This window comes from Salvia splendens, chromosome 5 (assembly GCF_004379255.2).
Source record: "Salvia splendens isolate huo1 chromosome 5, SspV2, whole genome shotgun sequence".
NCBI classification, from domain to species: domain Eukaryota; kingdom Viridiplantae; phylum Streptophyta; class Magnoliopsida; order Lamiales; family Lamiaceae; genus Salvia; species Salvia splendens.
Genome location: NC_056036.1, coordinates 10504843 through 10526966, shown reverse-complemented (window position 1 = coordinate 10526966; position 22124 = coordinate 10504843). Strand labels below are relative to the sequence as shown.

Here is a 22124-nt window from a genome sequence, read left to right as displayed (position 1 = left end):
TTGAGCTACTGTCATAAGCCGAATAAGGATGTATAAGGGACATAAAATGTGCATATTTTGTAAGCCGATCCACTACCACTAAAATGGTAGATTTCCCATGCGAAAGGGGAAGGCCTTCAATAAAATCCAAGCTGATTTGAGACCAAGCCTCTTCAGGTATTGGTAGAGGTTGTAGAAGACCGGGGGAAGCACTATTATCATATTTGTATCGTTGGCAGGTGTCGCATTCTCGAATAAAATTTCTTATTTGTTTCTCCATGTTGACCCAATAGAACAAGGAAGAGAGTCGTTTGTACGTAGCCAATACTCCTGAATGACCCCCTGTACTGGACGTGTGGAACAGCTGGATTATCTTAAGTCTCAGATCCGGATCATTACCAACTACTAGTCGAACTTTTCTTCTTAGTTGGTTGCCAATCCAAGAGAACTTCGAATTAGCATCAGGATTTTGTTGAAGGTCATTAATCAGTGTCTTTAATTGAGGATCAGCTTCCCATGTAGCTTGAATCATAGGATATATATCAGTGGAGATGGTTGTCAAGGCCATACAGAAAATTTCTGATGAGTGCACCCTTGATAGAGCATCCGCAACTACATTCTCAGCGCCCTTTTTGTATGTTATTTCGAAGTCAAAAGCCATCAACTTAGATAACCAACTGAGTTGAGCAGGTGTGGAGAGTTTCTGTTTCAAAAGATGACTCAGTGTCTTGTGATCAGTCCTCACTTCAAACGGTTTTGTACTGAGATAATGGCTCCAATGTGTTACTGCAAAGACAATAGCCAATAGCTCTTTATCATACACGGATAGAGCTCTATTTCTTGGTGAGAGTGTCTTGCTAATGAAGGCAATAGAGTGATTGTTTTGCATCAAAACAGCCCCAATTCCATAACTTGAAGCATCAGTTTCTATCACAAAAGGAAGAGCAAAATCGGGCAATGCCAATACTGGAGGAGAAAGCATTGCTTCTTTAAGTTTAGCAAAGGCTGCATCAGCAGCAGCATCCCAATTGAAAGCATCTTTCTTAAGTAGATCAGTGAGAGGTCTGCAGATTATCCCATATCCTTTGATAAATTTTCTGTAATAACCTGTTAATCCAAGAAAACCCCTAAGCTTAGATACATCAGTAGGAGTAGGCCAATCTTTCATGGCTTGAATTTTCTTAGGATCAGTAGAGACACCCTCTTTAGATATAATGTGGCCTAGGTATTCAACCTTACTCTTTGCAAAGTCACATTTACTTTCCTTAGCAAAGAGAGTATACTACAGTAGTTTCTTGAAGACCATTCTTAAGTGATTCAAATGAGCTTCCATATCCCTGCTGTATATCAGTATATCATCAAAGAAGACAAGTACAAACTTCCTCAAGAAGGGTCGAAATATATCATTCATTAGACTTTGAAACGTGGCTGGTGCGTTGGTGAGTCCAAAAGGCATCACCGCAAATTCATAGTGACCATCATGGGTACGGAAAGCTGTTTTAGGAATGTCTTTAGCCTCCATTCTAATCTGATGATAGCCGGCTCTTAAATCAATCTTGGAGAAAACCGTGGCTCCCTTCAACTCTTCTAAAAGTTCATCAATGATAGGTATGGGATATTTATCTTTGATTGTGATCTTATTCAGCTGTCTGTAGTCCACACACATGCGCCATGTTCCATCTTTCTTCTTTACTAAAACCACAGAAGAAGAAAACGGGCTAGAACTCGGTTGAATAAAACCTTGCTTTAGGAGATCAGACACCTGTTTCTCAATGATATTCTTCTGTATAGCTGAGTGTCTGTAGGGTCTAGAGTTCACTGGAGAGGAGTCCAGAGCTAATGTGATTTTGTGATTATGAGATCTCAATGGAGGTAGAGAAGATGGTTCTGCAAAAATAGCTTTGTGTTCTTCCAGAAGCAGTTGAACATCAGTGGGAAGTGAGGCTTCAGTTTCTGCATTTTGTTCAACAGAAAGTAGTGTTGGGGTTCTTTCTTCAGTCACTCTTATGCAGCATAACTGTATCCCTTCATTATGAATCAAGAGCTTGTTCATCTCCTTCTCTGAAACCTTATGGACTTGCAGCTCATTGTGACCCCCTCTAACCAAATGTCTGCGGCCATTTAATGTAAAATCCATGGTTAAGTTTTTGAAATCCCACTGTATAACGCCTAATGTCTCCAACCATTGTATTCCCAATACCATGTCACAACTTCCCAGAGGAAGAAGAAGGACATCAGTGATAAATGGAGTACCCCGCAAAAACCACTGCATTCCTTTACACATCGATTGACATTCCAAACGATTACCATCAGCCACATCCACCATCACTGGTGTTACTGATGTCAGTTGAAGACCCAACTTCTTTGCTAAATGTAGATCAAGAAAATTATGTGTGCTACCTGAATCGATCAAGATATGAATGGCTTTCTTCCCCACACGACCAGTGACTCGCATGGTACGAAAACCTCTTGATGGAGAGCCATTTATAGCATGTATTGATATCAGGGGATTCTCATCCTCATTTAACTCATCCTCTTGAATCTCAGTATCAATAGGTAAGTCTCTCACACCATCATCTATCTCTAACAAGTACAGTTGTTTCCTAACACATCGGTGCCCTCTTTCAAATTTCTCATCACAGCCATAACATAAACCTTTAGCTCTTTTTTCAGCCATCTCCTCTTCTGTTAATAAACGTCTAGTTTTTACAGCAGGTATAGTAGGTGTGGGTAATAGTGGTGTTGAATGTGATGTAGATCTAGCATCAGTGGTAGTAAATCTCTTAGAATTGTAAGGCATAACCTCTTTAGCATTAGTCGACAGATCCTGAAGTCTAGCTAAAGCATAAGCATGTACTAGAGTTTGTGGCATGAACATTCTGACAGCTCTTTGTACATGAGGTTTCAATCCGTTGATAAAATGGCTAATAGCATATGATTCAGATAATGAGACTCTACCAAGCAGCAATTCAAATTTATCATGGTAGTCAGCAAACGAACCTGTTTGCTTGAGTGATAAAAGCTCTGTCATTGGATCACCGAGAAGTTGATCACCAAATCGAGCTTCCAAAGCACGCAGAAACAGTAGCCATGGTGAATTCATTGGACGATCATGGTATTTTGCCCAGTTTTGGAACCATTGAAGTGCGCGGCCTTCAAAATTAATCACTGCCAATCGCACTTTTGATTCGTCCGGTGTTAAATCCACCTCAAAAAAATGATCACAACGGAGAATCCAACCGGTTAAATCCTCTCCATTGAAGATAGGAAAACCAACCTTAGATTGGCGAGTTGCAAAGTATTGTTGCCGGTGTGGAATTCCTCCAGTAAATTGAGTAGAATGAGTGCCTTCTGGTGGTTGAGTGAAACGAGACATCAACTCATTTTGTTGTAGCTGAAGAGCTAAGAGTTCCTCTCGAAATTCCTTCATAGCGAGCTCGCGCGCCGCCTCAGATTCTTCCCGACGCTTCTCGGTGTCCACAAGTTTCGCAGAGATTTCAGCCATAGTAGCTTTGACCGATTCCTCCAATCTCCGCATGTCAGTAGAGCGTGTGTCCACCATCTCAGGCCTCGGATCAGAACGGCTGATACCACTTGGTGCGGAATCGGGGTCGTTGATGACCGGAACAACAACCGGAATTGCACCTACTTGAATTGAACTACGAACAGGAGAATAGAACGAAGAAGAAGAAGCAATTTGCATTAAGATCTCGAATGAATTACAATTGAAGAGAATTCATCTTATATAGAGATGTAACTCTCGTAACTAACTTTCATCAACCTAATCAACTGGCAGTTATGAAACTAACTAACTGAGCTGACTACTCTTCTTTCTGCCACGTGTCCTCTGCTTCGGTTACTCCTCTTCTGCCACGTGTCCTCTGTTTCCGTGCTTATTTCGTATTGTGCTCACTTTCATGCACCACATGCATGGATTATGAAAATAAAGAAAAAATAAGATAAAAGAGAAAATAAAGAGCTGACCATTATCCTTTTGGTAAACAAAATTCAGTCGGAGAGAAATCAAAAAGTCCGGCAGAAGCTCGCCTGTAAAAATACGTGTCTCTATATCAATGATCACGCAAGCATGACGAGAATTAGGCTTGATGTGTGCATAGAATGAGGAGAGGAGAGGAGAGGAGAGGATGGATGAGTGGTCGATATACTTATTAGTTTACGCCTAAATTTAGTTGAACATAATTTTAGGGATTTCATCTTTCCGGCCCAAAATTTCAATAACTGTTTGCTTGTCAATCAATTGAAATCCAAATATATGCGTATCCTATGGGCTCGAAAATATATATTCGGCCCACCATTCAATCCCACACTTTTTGTGGAAAATATATTGTTCGACTTGGATTTCCAATTTGCCCTATCACTCTGAATCTCTTTCACGGTGGATTAGAAATTTAGGCTTCCTATTGGACTTGAACGTGATTTCTGAATGTATTGTAATAATTATGCTGCATAAGCTAACTCAAGAAAAACACACAGTCCACAAGCACATTATAACGTTATAAAAAAGGAAACTGATTAGATAAAACACTAGCCCCATAATTATGATTTTCAAAAATCACAACACATGCACAAATTTCATGTGTTTTCTCTTATAAGCTAATTTTTGCCTATTTTCTAAATCAAGTCATTTACATTTGATTAGTTTTGTCCTCGCAAAAAATCATATATTGAGTTCAAGAGCATATCTAAACATCTATGGTTGAGTTTCAGATCGTCATCTAGAGAGTGCAAGCAATTGATGATTTTTTAGAAAATAACTATCCAAGCGGTGGAATTTATGTTTAGGATTTTAATTCTTAATTTACATGAATTATTTGTGTTATTAACATGCATACTTTTGAATTAACATGGAAGCAATTAAACCTATAATCATCTAAATTGATCAAAAATTTATTTAACTTGTTTCTGTTGCGAATCCCAACAATCCTCTAAACATGAAACATCTATTTGAAATTCGATTTTTCATCACCATGGACCTTGTTCATATACGTATAGTAAGAATATAAACTAGTTCAACCATAAAAAAACATATACATAAAAGTTTGATGAGGAATGTCCTTTGTTTTCACATCGACCAGCTTTGTAATGTGGATCAACATTGTTCTGTAAAGTAAGTAGATGAAGACAACTCTATAATATATGTAGACCTATTTGAAACATAAGAAAATAAAGATTAGCACTTTCTCATTTTCATACTTTTTCCACAAAGTTTCAGCTGCAGCAAACTCCACTTTGAGAAGCACCTCCATCTCTTCCAGCTGAAGTTCCTTGGTTTCCTCCATATCCGATTTTGATCCCATTCGACTGCGAAAACAAGACACAAACTAAAATGAATATAGCAAATATCTCTAGACCGCCATTCTAGCCAAAACAAGTTATAAGGCCATCCATCATCATCAATTTGCCATATTAGAAAATTCTTGCACGCACGCACCTCATTCGCCGCATCAAAAACGCCATCCTGAATCTTCTTATAGATTGTTGATGCAGTTTGCACAAAGGCCTGAGGAATAAGAGTCACAAGAAACATGAAAGATTATGTACATTATAACATATAGTAGCTGATTCTATTAAGGACTTGAACTTGATGAGTACTGGTTTTACCTCTTCGACATTCTGAGCTGTTTTAGCAGATGCCTCCATGAATACCAAGCCATTCTCCTTTGCAAACTGCTCACCTTCTTCAGTGCTAACGGCCCTTCTGTGAGCGAGATCACACTTGTTTCCTATCAACATTATTGTCATGTTCATGCTCGCATGTTGCCTTGCATCCTCCAGCCAGCTGGCAAGGTGGTTGAAAGTTTCCCTCCTAGAAGTGATGAAATAGAATTCAATCAGTTGGTACAACACAAATCTAAGATAAATGGAGCCCCTTTTATATTTCGAAATTGGGTTTCATTGGTGAAGTTGAAACATATGTTATCATGAACTCACAAAGGTATCTCATTGTGAAATATGAGAATGATGGCTGGGAAGTAACCATCTGCATATATACTTTTTAAGTCCTTGATTTACACCATAGCATTGGTGTTCACTTATTTAATTTCTACGTATTCAAAAAAGAAATAGCACCTTGTGATATCGTAGACTAGCAGGGCTCCAGCGGCACCTCTGTAATAAGACCTCGTAATGGACCTAAACGACTCTTGACCAGCCTAGCATGATCATTATGAACAATGCAGCATAAGAAATGAGAAGAAATCAAACTAACCATAGTTATTTTTGTATATAAAAAATTACAAAGGAACCTCTTAATTCACAAGCTGGCACAATAAGTAGTACTGTATGTGGTTATTGGAAAAAACATTGTTCATAACATTGCATTATAAGAAAACCAATGCTTATAGATATCATATGACAAACCGTATCCCAAATTTGTAGCTTGATCGGTTTGCTCTCAATGGTAATCATTCTTGCTCCAAATTCGACACCAATAGTCAAGTCGTGCACTGGCTGGAAGCGCTTGTCCGTGAACTGCAGAAGCAGGCATGATTTTCCAACACCTGAAGAAATGATATAAAACCTTCATCCATCCATCATCCACTTAAACAAGAACAATGATGCCATCTTCACATATAAATTTTACCATGATATAGTTCGTTCTTGATTGCATAATAATGTTACAGATCTAAATGGCAGAGATACAATTTCTGAATCATATTTTCACAATTTCTCACTGCAAAAACTACAACTAAAGCTTTAATTGAGTTAAAAATAAATCATTTACACAGTCAAAATATTACAAATCATAAGACAATGCCAACAATAATAAATCAATATCATTATCAAATCGAAAAAAGTATTTAATAAACATAAACAAACGCGAGAAAGGAAAAAAGGATATTACCGGTATCACCGATGATAATGTACTTGAAGAGGTAAGCATACGACATTGAATTACTAGATCAAACACAGAACGTGTTTTGTCCAAACGAATGCAAATCAAATAATAAGGAGATTTGATTGATATTCAAAGACATATAGTGGCAATATTTATCCTTCGCCTTTCAAGAGGAAACAGATAAAAGGGCCCCTGAATCTTGATTTGTTTGAACATGGGAAAATTCCTATAATGTTTTTTTACAATGTTTCGATGTTGCTTAACATGGAGAAATTCCTCTGCGATAAGTAACGAAAATTACATTTATGAATTTAAAAAATAAAAGAAAGGAAGAAAGTAACTAATTTGTTGCACACACTGATTTGTCAGTTTTACGGTGCATATTCACCTCCCTTTTTAGTAATTCTATTCATAGCCTCCAATTTACTTGGTAATCTCCAAATACAAATTATAATAAATGAAAATTGAAAATCTACAAAAGGAAAAACATTTTAAATAATCCCCAATAACCTATAGCACAATAAAACTGTATAATAACAGCCATTTTTTATATTTTTTATTTTAGTTCATCTATTTGAAAATCTTAACATAACAAATATACGAATAAATCAATTTTATGATATCCATCATGCAGTCCGTTCAATTTTAAGGATCTAATTCAGATTATTATTGACATGTATTTTGTACTAGTATTTAATGATCTAATTCACATGATTATTGCACGTGACAATCACAAACATTAAAAAAAGCATGTACGCAGAAGAAAATGAAATGAGCTGAGGCAAGACTCAAGAGTATATATCACAGAATTCAATTTCTTTTGCAGCCTTGAACCAAGAAAGACAATTAACATAGAACTTATATTGAGATCGCGACATTTTAATTGGCATATGGGCTACCAATACGTACACAAAAAAAGTAAATTTACCATTTATATTAAACAAATTAAAGTTTACTAACGAATAATACCATAATATAGTAATATCTTACTATTAGTTTAGGATATTCCACTTTTGCATTACAAAAAGAATGTTCACATATCTTCTTTGATTGTCATTTATGGGCTACCAATACCAATAGTTCATATTTTACTTAGTTGGAAGGTTATAAATACTTCATTAGGCTCATTAATGCAAAATCAATAGATGCGTGGGCCTGGTACCTTCTTTGATAGTTGAAAGTCTGTAGATAATGAATGACCTTATTATTCATTGACGTTTATTTAAGTTGTTTTTAATAGGAGTTTTTTTTTTATAGCTCAAAAATTTTAATTGTCATTATGAGTTTATAAATTACGTAAAAGTTAAAGTTAAAGTTAAAGTTGGATTTATTTATTTGTTATCCCCTTTAAATATTGATTTTTTTTATTTAAAAGTTGTTTGACTCCACCCCTGGCATGTACCCCATCAAAAATTGTTGAATGGTTTCTTTATTCGTAAATAGTTGTGCATAGATCTCACAACAACAAAACAATTTTATTAGAAGTTGGCTTTAAAATTGAAAGGATAATAAAAAAAATAAAATGAGACCTCTTGTAGATTTTGACACATAAAATGATTTCACAAAAAAGAGTTTGACCCCTAATAAATAAAAGGTAATAATAGTATTAGAGAAAAGGAAGGGCAACCCCACTTCCACGTGCAAACATCCATAATGGAGTTTGAAAGCCCTCTCTCCTTTCTTCTTTCTGCATTGTTTGTATTTGCACGCACGCATGCAACTTTCCTATTTCTTAAATCATATTCTTTTATTTTATTCCATAAAAATAAAAACTTCATAAACAATAAATATTTAAATATTTATTGAGTTATTGAGACATTATTGAGTTTTCATTCCGTTTTAGAATAGTAGAGACATTCATGTGTTCTGTTTAGGTTAGTTGAGGGAAACGGGAACCATATAAATTGAATTTGTGGCCTAATCTGAATCTTACCGCTTGAATGTTTTGAAAGAGATAATTTCAAAATAAGTAGTATTAATAACGTAGAATTCTCTTTATTTTGAAATAAATAATAATTAAATTGATTCAAATAATATGTCCCCTCAATCATAAATCCGTAATAATTATTTGGTGCATGATTGCACGTGCGCCGGTCCACTCAACTATCTCTCATGAGCGGATTCCTCTTTCATTCTCTCTGGCTCTGGCCGCCTCATCACCACGACAACTTTTTTATACACACTTTCTTTTTTCTCATTTTCAGTTTGTTATACTTATAAAATAGAATAATAACATTCTATATGATATAGAATAATACTTCCTCCATTCCTGAAAATTTATCACATAGTATTTTTTTTCGTCCCACAAAATTTGTCACATTTCAATTTTTACTATTTTTAGTAGTGGACCTCATATTCCACTAATTTATTCTCATTCGTATTTTCTTATAAAATTAATTAATATTTAAAAGCATGACTCATATCCACTAACTTTTACAACCCTCTTTCCATTACATTCTTAAAATTTAAGAGACCGAGGGAATATTAGTAAGCATATCAACATTTTGTTGCCGTCGTATTTTTTAAAAATATATTTTTCATTATCGTACTTCATAAAATTTTATCAAATCATTAAGTTTATAAATGATGGAGTATATATTTATTTTATTAATCAAGTTAAAGAGGAATTAAAGAAATTAATTGAGCTTTGAATTTTATTTTATTTGTCTAAAAAATGGTGTGTATTAAAATTAAAATAATTATTTAAAAGAAAATTAATAACGTAACTTATAAGGGTTTACAAATGATGGACTGCATATTAATTGGAGTATATATCAATAATCCGGGTATTGATGTTGAAAACTTGATGCATTTACTTTTGCATATATATCTAAAATTAAGTTTATGCTCCATACATACAAATATACAATAATTTAACAAATCAACATTCTGATTCTCAAAGATTGATTACACCCTTATCGCGTCATTCTACACTAAAATTGGTAAAGTTGTGAACAGTTTCACTTGGATTATTTAACATATATATATATATATATATATATATATATATATATATATATATATATATATATATATATATATATATATATATGCATGGTGGGATTATTGAGATTAATGATGGAATTTGCAGCGCTAATGGGGTTCATGTTCTATTCTAATAATTCAAAGTAGTTCAACCTTATTTAGTGATTTACAATTTTGGACCATCTATGCGAAAAAATTAATGTAGTTTATTATAATGTTGGCTCCAATCTCTTTCACTGAAACACCATAATTATAACTCTTTTAATTTTAAGATTGCAGTAAGCCTATCAAGATTGTGAAGAACCATTTTACTATAGATATTAGGTTATCCAATTGGGTACTATAGGTATCTAATCTGAAAAGTGCTTATTCGATCCCAACAAAAAAAATACCCAATACTCAATCCGATTTTAATCTCAGATTTTTACTATCAAACTTGAGTATCCGATCCCAACTAATAGATACCCGAAAATTAAATTGAAAAAAACAGCCCATTTTTCATACTATTGTCATTCCATTGGGGCATTCCACACCAGAAGAAATGAATACCATAAAAATGTACATTACACAACATATTCAGATGATCAAATTTGTTTAAACAAATAATGTAAGTAATCAATATATATAATAACTCATATAATCCATGATAACTAATAACCATTTTGATGGTACTCTAAAAGTGAAAAATAATACTGACATTCATCAATAATTATATTGTATCGAATTCAAAATAATTATCTTCCTTTATAAGGCTTTTAAGGGAAGTGAGTGTCTGATTTCTAACATAACTTCAAACTTATTATTTACTCCTATTACTTTATGGTAGTAATGTTTTATAACTATTATTAAGGAAAGATTGTGTTTTTCTTTTTAAAATTTGAACTAGATCTCTTTTAAAAAAACTTAACTGCCCCAATTAGATACATACATATATACATACATAATTTATGACTACTCACATACGTTATCTCATTGCCACTTGACATAACGTGACATGTGAGTTGAGAGTACTATTATAGAAGAAATATCAATTACTAATATCCCTCCTCACTCCCCCGTTCCTTGTTAATAGATGCATTTCTTTTCAGCGAAGAGTTTAAGAATAGTGTATTCAATGAATGATGAAAAAGTAAGAGTGGATAAAGTAAGAGAGATGAATATAGAATTAATAAAGTAAAAAAAGGAGAATTACCTCTTGCCAAAAATAGAAATGATAAATTGAATATACTACTACTGTAAATGCGACGGTTTCTAAAACCTGGCCCAAATTTATTAGCCTTAGGGCATCTCCAACCATACTGGAAAACCCATTTTTTGGGTGGAATTGAGCTCCAACCATACCCCATAAACCAACCCAAAGTCGTCATTTTTTGAGTTTTTGAACAGTACTACGCCATCTTTGGGGTAGCATTGTAGCACGACGCAAAACTCATCCAAAATTGCAATTGAGCCCTTCCTTTTTATGATATTCGAAGAAGACGGAGAGACGAGAGATAGGCAGAAACGGAAAAATGGAGAAGAAGAATAGAATGAAGAAGACGACGGCTCAATTTTCATTAGGTTTTAAAAGGACTTCAAAGTTGGGCTTTTGGCTATCCAATTAAATATATTTATTAAAATTTTAACGATTAATTAAAGATGCTTTTAAATCTTAATTGCCCAAATAAAATGTTATCTTGAAGTGAATGGACTTAATAATTCAATGATTACACACTATATATTTTATTTTAAATTGAATATGTTTTCAATTTTTCAATTTTGACATATTAATTTTTATTATAATTTATTATTAATTATTTTGCAATACATTTTATATAAGATCAATTTTATCTTATATAAACTATTATTATTATTATTATTATTAATATTAATTATTTTGTATAATTTGTGATATTATATACTATATATTTTATTGAATGTATAATGTACGGAGAATTTAATTATATATTAATATATCAATATAAACAATTGTATTAAATTATTTAATTATGTTTGAGAAATTATTGATAAAGTAGTGTGGAGTTTATGTGTAATTTAAATAAATATACATGTAAGATTGAAAAGGTAAAAATGGTAGATTAATATGCAATATTCTTTTGAGTTTGGTGTAAATGGTTGAAGTAGAATTACTATTTGATGTGACATAACTGAAAAAATGAGCTTCAGTTTAGTGTAAATGGTCGGTGATAGATGACCTTAGCAGTCAAAGAGTTTTTGTCATGGAGTGGAAAATCAGAAAATTAAGAAATTAAGAGGAGGGTAATAGTAATAATTAGTTATTATATGTATAAAAAGAGAGTACAACGTGTGAATATAAAATTAAAATCACAGTTTGGTCAAACTGACATAAGCTCGTGCCTCGTGCAGTCTTGGAACTTGTGAATCTCACTTTGCAATTGCATGCATGGCATTTTTGGCTTCATATGTATGGCATATTCCAACTATCTAAATTAAGATTAGTGGCTATTTTCAAACTATTGGTAGTAAATATACCAATTTATATTAGTCATTAGCCCATTCCTCCTGCTTAACACTAATGATACCACCATCATTATTTTATGATAACTGCAGCTATTCTTCTTATTTTAAAAACAAACCATTCTAACCACTTTTGCCTAGAGGCAATAAATCAACTCAATATTAAAATTTGTCAAAGGAGTTTATTTTTGTGATATTTAAGTAATGTGTTTTTTATGAAATCAATCAAATAGAAGTAGATTTGATTTCTCTATAAAATAATACTAACAGTTAAAAAAATATACTATAAGACAAACTCGTGTAGTAAAGTGGCATTGAAACATGTCAATCTTTTTTTAACATAATACATGTGTGTGTGACAGAAGACATATATATAATCACAGTAAGAGTTAGGAAATGGTCTCTTGAAAGCTGGAACTAATAATTATTGCTTCAAAACTAAGAAATAATATGCTTAGACATATATATGACCTATGACACTTTGTTTTGTATTTTAATTATTAACGTCACATACAAAGCACAGATGTAATCGAATAGCGCAAAAATGAATTTAGATTTATTCGTCACTACAGTATAAGTTTTAATAATCGTCAGATCGATTATTATAACACTGACTTTGTATTATAGTAGTACAGATATTGTTAAATTCTCTAAATTCCGTCTCATATCGACTTGGTGAAGATCCCATCTAATCTATATAAGTATGGATAACTCTCCCCCTTATGAGGCCTTTTAAGGGGTGAGTGGCCCATTTCTAATATGGTATCAGAGCGGGTCCAAGTCGATGATGGTTTTCTCTTTATCTCTTATCTACCTCACGAGTGGAAGACCGATGTCCTTTCCGGCCCACATCGATGATGGTTTCTCTTGCATTGCCTACCCACGTGATGGAAGACCGATGTCCTTTCCGGCCCACACGTGAGGGGGCGTGTTAAATTCTCTAAATTCCGTCCCACATCGACTTGGTGAAGATCCCATCTAATCTATATAAGTATGAATAACCCTCTCCCTTATGAGGCCTTTTAAGGGGTGAGTTGACCCATTTCTAATAGATATAGCCAAATAAAATGCCACTCCACTCCTTCAAAAAAAATGGTAGTTAAAAGAATTTGATTTTTTTTGTCCATACGCACGTACCTAATATTTGAAATTTAAAGGCCATTGCGATCTCAATAGTCAATACGACAAATGGACTTTTTATAGTTAAACTAAAAATCATACTAGGAAGTTCCAATTTCTAAAATTTATTGTTTATGTAAGATATACTAACATCTTTCCCCACCAGTGTGTTTTACAGCATGCACTCTCCTACAAATCCCTTAAAATCTGCTTTAGTTTTGGATTTGTCACCCAAAACTACAACGACCACTTCCTTAAAAAAAACTCGTATATCCTTTAATTCTAGTAGATTTAATTAATCTCTCTCTCTCTCTCTCTCTCTCAGAAAAGAGAGAGAGAGAGAGAGAGAGAGAGCAGAGAATAAGAGAGAGAGTAGAAGAGAGAGAGAGAGAGAGAGAGAGAGAGAGAGAGAGAAGAGAGAGAGGAGAGAGAGAGAGAGAGAGGAGAGAGCGAGAAGATGAGAGAGGAGAGAGAGATTCGAGAGAGAGAGAGAGAGAGAGTGATGAGAGAGAAGAGAAGAGAGAGATGAGAGAGAGAGAGAGAGAGAGAGAGAGAGAGAGAGAGAGAGAGAGAGAGAGAGAAGAGAGAGAGGGAGAGAGGAGAAGAGAGAGAGAGAGAGAGAGAGAAGAGAGAGAGAGAGAGAGAGAGAGAGAGAGAGAGAGAGAGAGAGAGAGAGAGAGAGAGAAAAAGAAAAAAACCCCCCCCCCCCCCCCCCCCACCCCCCCCCCCCCCCCCTCCCCCCCCCCCCCCCCACCCCCAAAACTTTGATAATCATAACATAATGTCTGCAGTGATATACAACGTTTTCACACACACCTACCAATAGAGTTGTAATGTACACGCTTCTTATTAGTCTTCCTTATGTTCACAGATTTTTACTCTTCACTTCTTTCATAGTACTCCACAATTTTAAAGGTTGATTGCTTTTTGGTTTTAGTGTTTTTATGTCTTTTTTGTTTAATTAGATTGCATATTTAGTAGGAACTGATTTCTTTTTATTCTTTTTGTTTCGTTGAATTTGTTTTTTTGGTTATAGAAGATCATAACATTACAACTATATTTTTTATTTTAAGAAATACTACAAAACTGTCATCAATTAATAAGAGAAAAAGTTGTAACACTTTTCAAACAAAGCTGCGGGTTGGCCATTGTCGCTTTTTTGTGATACTTTTCTCAATTTATAAAGAAAAGGAGTTCATTGTGGTTTTAAATCATACTTACTATAGTGTTTTTATAAATTATAATTATCAAATCTAATAAATGAAAAATGTGACACAAGAGTTTTTATACACTTTTCGAACAAGATGTCATTTGATTGTAACTGAAAAAAACTCAAGAACATATGAAGCATAAATTTGTTGCTAATTAAGTAATGTTCTCTTGAGGGTTGCCGATTAAATTTCATCAATTATAGAAAATTTTCACTTAAAAGAGTTAAGGTGTGATTTGCAATGGTTTGTGTGAGATACTTTGTCAAAAGGTCATCACTAGTTTAGATCGATTGTTAACATATAGTTAAAATGCATGTAAAGTTACATGCATTATAAAATTAATTTGTTAATATGATGTGGTTTCCCCAAGAAAGTAGTACTTAAAATGAAGGCATTGCAATTTGGAAGACAACAATTACTACTAGTTAATCATTTCTGTTTTTGTATTTGCACTGCAACTACTCACAATTAATCTATTTTTTCTTATGGTTAAATGAACATAAATTTAAAGGCCGCACCACAAAGGCGCTGGAACCCGAGATCTTTGGCCTCATACATTATTAACCTCTCTACCGCTTGGCCAACTCTCACACTCATTAATTGCATCTTTTAATATCATAAATACGAAGGAAGGGTTAGGCTAAGCATCATTTTTAATATCTCACGTGCATCGCATGATAAGAAAATATATTCAAAATAGAAAATGAAACATTAATAGTGTTTAATATTTCATTTTATCTTCCAAATACATAAGAAATTAATATTTATTAATAGTGTGATTTTATGTTTGTAAGATATGCAAATTGAGTTTTTACCCAAAAAAAAGGTTAAGATAGTGGATTAGCCGCAGTTAGGTCCAGCAATTATGGGCATTAATGGGTAATTACAAATTGGGAGACAATGGATAAGTGGAAAATCATGAATTTCTACTCATTACATAGTGGCTATATTTGACCACCTAAAGTGCCTGCATGTTGTTATACACAGTCATTTTCATGCTCCCTTTTTATTTCAGCAATCCATATATATTTATACATTTTGACAAAAGATTAGACCACCACTTTTCTGAATCTTTTAATTTTTTAAATTTACTCCTACTTCTCCAAGTTTCCGAAATTCCCCATTTCCACTTCCGCTGTCAAAAATTCTTTAGCCTTCTTTTTTTAGGGGAATGATCCTTTTTGCAACATAAAAAAATATTGTATCAAAATACATCGAAAACTAAATTCAGTTCAAATTTTGTTAATTTTTTTAGCGAGTATTCCTATAAAAAATAATTTTTCATAGTTCATACGATTATTTAAATTAAATAACAATGTTTTGCAATATGTATAACATGCTTAAAGGCAAAAGGGCAGGTGTAAACGACTATGGCTAACAATTATGACATTGATCAGTCACAGGAGACATCATTGAATTACTGCCCAACTAATATGTTAAGTTGTTAATCGTACTAACCAGAAAAAGTAGCCAAGACCAATGTAATTGGCTTGTTTTACAACAGAAAAGTACTAATCCGTCCATCCCACCGTATAAATTAAATAGATAGAAAATAAATTGTACTAGTAGATAATTGGAAAAAATTGTATTCTACTTTACTCTTATTTTTCCTGAGAAAAAACTGAAAAGAATATTAATTACAATTAAGCATGACATGATAAATCTTGAAGGTGAAGATACTACTCTCTTCTAGTAAAATACGAAGTACAAAAATAAAAGAGTGAACTACATAAATGATACATAATCTTTCATTTTCGCACATAAATGACACATGATCTTTATTTTATATCGTTATTGGTACCTCATGACAAAAATAACCCTAGGTACCAACCATGTGATTTTTTTGTTATGGAGGATATTTTTGGAAATTTCAATTAAATAGAACTAAATATATGATTTTTTTTCTTCCTTTCTTATTTCTTTTTTTCTTCTTTAGTTTATTCTTCTTTCTTTTTTCTTCATTTTCTTCTTTCTTTTTAGTATGTTATCTTCCTTTCTTCTTTCTTTTTTCTCTTTAGGTTATGTCTCCTCTTTTTTATGTTCTCTTCTTTTTCTTCTTTCTTTTTAGTATTTTATACATACATCTAATTGCATTCATAATATAAATCAATAACAGAATATTTTTAATTAAATTATGTATACTAATTTTAGGGTTGAAACACCTAACTAAAAATATTTAACTCTTTATCATATGAATACAATTCACAATTTTAAATTTTGATCAAGATTATATTGATTAGTTATTAATTTAATATAAATAATAATAATTATTTATTAATTACTACTAGTTTTTACTATTATAATAATATTATTATTATAATAATTAAATATAATTATGATTAAGTATATTAAATGATATTAAAAATAAATTAGTTATTAATTTATAACATCAAAATAATAATATTAATATGATTAATAATAATAGGATAAAGAGTAAGGAGAATGAGAGAAGATATTATAATATGACTTTTGGTACTAGTTTTGTCAATGCCCAAAATATCATTTATGACACAAATGGAAAATTGAATTTGTTTAAAGGGTATTTTGGAGTGAAAATTGCACCAGATACCAAAAATGTGATTTATAGGTATCATTTATGTGCAAAATTAAAAGATAAAGTAGTTCACTTCAAATAAAAATACGAAAACAGTCAAATACCATAAAATAATTCATCTTTATAACTCTCTGTTCCCTACTTTGTCTGTAAATGCCTAGATCCTAGACTAGGTTGATCAGTTCTTTCTAATTTCATCATAAATTCCTTTTTATTGCAACTATGACTACATATGTTCGCACGATTAAATTTAAGTAAAAATGTACGAAAAAGGGTGACTATCATAATTATTAATAGAGTTTATGTAATTTACATCTATACTTCATAAATGAACGAAATTGTTGCTGACGTTGGCAAGACTGGGAATAAGGTACACTATAGTCTTTGTTAGCCTATTGGTAAGGGGAAACACACAAAATTAAGGTGCGTGGACGATGCGATTGTTGAAGTTGACGCCTATGTTAGTGATTTGTGTGTGAATAACGGTGGAAATCAAATGGAAAGCGTTTAATGGTGAAAGCTTATGGGATACAAGGATAATTATTGGGTCTCGAGTTGGAGTTATGAAGGCCCTTAAAGAGTTTTTCAATTTATATGGCTTGCTTTATAGAATGGAATTTAGAATACTGACAAGTGTGGTCTCTCAACAGTTGCGCAAAAGGAATCGATTCATAGAAAGAGCTAACCGTGTAGGGTTGGCGACCACAATAGCTACCATCACCGTGGGCAATAGTATTATGATCGTTCGGGTTTATTTTTTCAGTAATACCACATAAATTATTGCAATATTCATATTTTTATTTTTTTCCGTTTGTTTTACGGACATATTTTAGCATTTTAAACATTTGTTTTATTTTCTTAATTTATATACTTATTGAAGTTTACTTCTACTAAGAAAAATTGAATGCAGCTTTTCGGCTTTATTTTTAAAAAGATTTCGATGGTATTATGAAAATCGATTTCCGGTAATTTTATGTGGGCCTTTGTTGAGTGAGGAGTGGAGACCTTTTTTTGGTTTTTTTAGGATTTGAATAAAATAATATAAAAACTCATACTCACCTCGCCTAATTTTAATGTTAGCTAGTTTTGTTTTGATCATCATATATACGGAGTAGTATTTGATATCCGATTTGTCTTGCTAAAAAGCATTTCCCTCAACAATATTCTAGTAATAATCCACCTAATTTTATACTACTATTGAATTTTTTCTCCATATATGCAATGCAGCGGATAGAGAGGCTGCTAAATTAACCAAAAAAATTATCTCATTTAATATTATAGTACTCCCTCCGTCCCATAATAGATGACACACTTGGAGAATGATACAGGATTTTAGGAGATGTTGTTTTGTGTATTGAGTGGAGAGAGAAAATAGTATATTTATGTTAATGTGAGAGGGAACTTTTTCCAAAAAAAGAAATGAGACATCTTTTGTAGGACAAACTAAAAAGTAAAGTGTGAAATCTATTATGAGACGGAGGGAGTACTGTTTATTACTATTGTAGTATAATTTTTTAGCTTCCTTGTACAGTCTTTGAGTCTTTCAATTTACTGCACACACCTCTAATCTATCTCTACATATATGATCATCAACGGTAAAAGGCTAAACCGAACTTTTCTTCTTTTAAAATTTCTTTCCTTTTTTTCATTTTTTATTAGTAATCCATTATTTTTTTTCATTTGCATTTTCCTCTGTCTACATATATCCAGTCAAACTCAAGCCTGTCCAAGATTTGTTGCCAACGTCAGAGTGCTGTTTAGCAACAAATTTTTCCTTCTTCCGATTTAAAAAATTCCAAATAAAAAGATATGTTGGTGATCCTTAGCATAGCCGGAGGCCTTTCGATCATTGCCAACGTGGCTGTGGTGATCGTATTAGTCGTTTCATCTTTGGTGACGATCGCTTACCATTTCTGGCCTTTGGTGGCGGTGAAGAATGTCCCTCGAGGATCCTTCGGATGGCCGCTTCTCGGCGAAACCCTCTCCTTTTTAAAGCCTCACTCCTCCACCTCAATTGGTGCCTTTTTACAAAACCATTGTTCTAGGCAAGTTCATAAACATGTTCTCACATCATTGTGTTTTTTTTTCTTTTTTCGTTTTTTTTGATAAAGCTGCCATCACTCACGTGTTCATGCACCTAGAGAGTGTGTGTTGTGTATGAAAAAAAAATTTGTTGATTCATCATTTTTTGCAGGTATGGGAAAGTGTTCAAATCCCATCTCTTCTTCTCTCCCACAATTGTTTCATGTGACCAAGAGCTGAATTACTACATACTACAAAACGAAGACAAATTGTTCCAATGCAGCTATCCTAAACCGATTCATGGGATTTTGGGCAAAAATTCAATGTTAGTAGTTGTTGGTGAGACGCACAAGCGCCTAAGAAACGTCGCCGTTTCACTCGTGACATCCATGAAGTCGAAACCGGAGTTCTTAAACGACATCGAGAGGACTGCCACGCAGATTCTTGTTTCGTGGAAGGACAAGAATCAAGTACTCTTTTGTGAGGAAGCTAGGAAGGTATGTGTCTTGTCATTTTTTTATAAGGGTGTGACAAATACCTATGTTTTTTAAATAATTATTTTGTTATTGCAGTACACATTCAATGTGATAGTGAAGCAAGTGCTAGGACTAAGACAAGATGAGCCACAAACAAAGGAAATTCTTCAAGATTTTCTCACATTTATGAAAGGCCTCATTTCTTTGCCTATCTACATTCCTGGCACTCCATACGCAAGAGCTGTTCAGGTTTTTTTTATTACTATAAATTAAGCCTATATATCTAGATTTGGATTTCATCAATTATTGTTCCCATGGGAATTTCATTTATCTTTTTTTAAGGGTAAAAAAGGCATGCATTGCATGTGCTGACCCTTTTTGCCATGACATCTTTACAGGCTAGAATTAGAATATCTTCAACTGTCAAAGCAATCATAGAGGAAAGAAGAAGAAGTAATATTAATGGTTGCAAAAAGAGTGATTTTCTTGAGATTCTACTATGTGTAGAATCCTTATCCCAAGATGAAAAAGTTAGCTTTGTGTTGGATTCTCTTCTTGGTGGGTATGAGACCACCTCACTTCTTATGTCCATGGTGGTGTTCTTTCTCGATCGATCCCCTGAAGCCGTCCACCAATTAAAGGTAAATTCAACGACGACCAGTTTCGAATTTCAGTCTCGTATTTTATTTCATATTCTTTTAGACGATAGAAGATGCTGCGCGCGTGCTTTAGTACAGTACCATACTAGGCTGTGCTTTATTCTTTATGAAGTCAACACTTTATTTATACTTGTGTTTGAAGATAAAATCATGAGATTTTAATAATTGGGTGTGGTGAGAGTACATCAATTAGTACTTTTATATGAGAACTAGATGGCTTCATAATAGTCAAAATTTTTTCACTTTGATTTTTTTTTCTGCAGTAAATGTCTTGATATATATGTCTGTGTCAATAAATAATAGTACTCCTATATTATATTCTTATTGATCTAAATTTGTTGTTTGCTGTTGTAGCTTGAACATAATAAAATAAGAAGCATGAAGACAAAGGATGAATTTCTGAACTGGGAAGATTACAGAATGATGGAATACACACAAAATGTAAGATATTTTCCCACAATTTATTATTTATTTAGTTTTACATGTACTACATGATAGCAGTGAATATTAATTTCATTGCAGAATGTATCTTTTTGACTGCAATAAAAAGTGTGATATTAATTAAATCTGTGTGGACCTTTCTAAGACAGGTCATAAGTGAAGCTCTGAGATATGGAAACATTGTTAAATTTGTCCACCGAAAGGCAATCAAAGATGTCAAGTTTAGAGGTATATATTTAAATAGATAAATATTTGATGGTCCACAAAATTAAGCTATATCAGTTGCAGCACTATTTGACAACCAAAAAGTAGTTTCTATGCAATTATTATTCATGCATACATACATGTATTGCTAATTCATTGATATTATTTTGGGGCAGATTATATAATTCCAGCAGGTTGGAAGGTCCTACCTGTTTTCTCTGCAGTTCATCTTGACCCCTCAATTCATGCAGATGCTCTTCACTTTGATCCCTCCAGATGGCAGGTAAATTAAGGCCATTTTTCAAAAAGATCTATATTTAATTTATAATTATAGAGTACTAATTTAATGGTGGGAAAAAAAGAGGTGTGATTTGGGTTGATTGAATATGCAGAAACAAGATCAAACGTGCAAGAAATTTACTCCATTTGGTGGAGGGTCAAGATGTTGCCCAGGTTTCGAATTAGCAAAAGTTGAGGTGGCATTTTTCCTCCACCATCTAGTTCAAACTTATAGGTAATTTATCCACTTATTAATTTAATGATAATGATTTGGAGTCATATTAATTTGGTGATTGTAATGCAGATGGGAGGTGGGAGAGGGCGAACAAACTTTGGCTTATCCATATGTAGAGTTTGAAAGAGAACTCAAGATGAATGTGCATCGTTTGTAAACTTAATTATAATGTATTAGGATGTGTTGAGTTTGTAATTTTCTCCTATACCTATGAGTCATAATATATATAGCCCATTTGACCACTTATTACATTCAACCTTCCCTCATACCTTTAATTTCATAGCACATATGAATACAATCAAAGTGGATTTTATTTTATTTCTTACAAATTCAATATAAGTAATACAGGTTGAAATTCTGTCATACAATTTTGTATGGAATTTCATTATTTTAAAAATTACTATCCTATATATAATATATTACACTATGATTCAATTCATAATAAAAAATTATATACCATAAGTTTGGAATAATATCCGAACAAACATAAAAACATCTATCTAAACTTATTATTTAAACCCGAAATTGGACCATACGTTTGGGCCTGACGCCTTTTTAGCAGGAACATCAATTTTTCGAAACGATTGATATTTATTATTTCCTCGTTAAAATATAATTTGAAG

The 22124-nt window shown here is 33.0% G+C and overlaps 3 protein-coding genes across 4 annotated transcripts; 1 reads left to right on the top strand and 2 right to left on the bottom strand.

Annotated features, from left to right (window-relative positions):
• Window positions 1–1261: 1261 nt before the first annotated feature.
• On the bottom strand, window positions 1262–3682 carry LOC121803777. The gene has a single exon (XM_042203386.1). It carries the CDS (start codon window positions 3680–3682, stop codon window positions 1262–1264), a length of 2421 nt encoding a protein of 806 aa, XP_042059320.1.
• A 182-nt stretch (window positions 3683–3864) lies between these two features.
• LOC121802961 (ras-related protein RABB1c-like) lies at window positions 3865–7123 on the bottom strand. 2 transcript variants are annotated; one of them, XM_042202658.1, is made up of 7 exons: window positions 6845–7123; window positions 6361–6500; window positions 6070–6152; window positions 5602–5806; window positions 5432–5500; window positions 5194–5301; window positions 3865–3891 (listed from the first exon to the last, which is right to left on the bottom strand). In XM_042202658.1, exons 1-6 carry the CDS (start codon window positions 6888–6890, stop codon window positions 5209–5211), a joined length of 636 nt encoding a protein of 211 aa, XP_042058592.1. In that variant the 5' UTR covers window positions 6891–7123; the 3' UTR covers window positions 3865–3891; window positions 5194–5208. The 2 variants fall into 2 exon arrangements, with proteins under 2 accessions (XP_042058592.1, XP_042058591.1); XM_042202657.1 differs by lacking the exon at window positions 3865–3891 and having other exon boundaries at window positions 5006–5301; window positions 6845–7122.
• Window positions 7124–18881: 11758 nt separating this feature from the next.
• Window positions 18882–21750, top strand: LOC121802385 (cytochrome P450 724B1-like). The gene is made up of 9 exons (XM_042202051.1): window positions 18882–19230; window positions 19380–19704; window positions 19780–19932; window positions 20082–20324; window positions 20697–20783; window positions 20933–21011; window positions 21164–21270; window positions 21380–21501; window positions 21571–21750. Exons 1-9 carry the CDS (start codon window positions 18995–18997, stop codon window positions 21656–21658), a joined length of 1440 nt encoding a protein of 479 aa, XP_042057985.1. The 5' UTR covers window positions 18882–18994; the 3' UTR covers window positions 21659–21750.
• The last annotated feature ends 374 nt before the right edge of the window (window positions 21751–22124 follow it).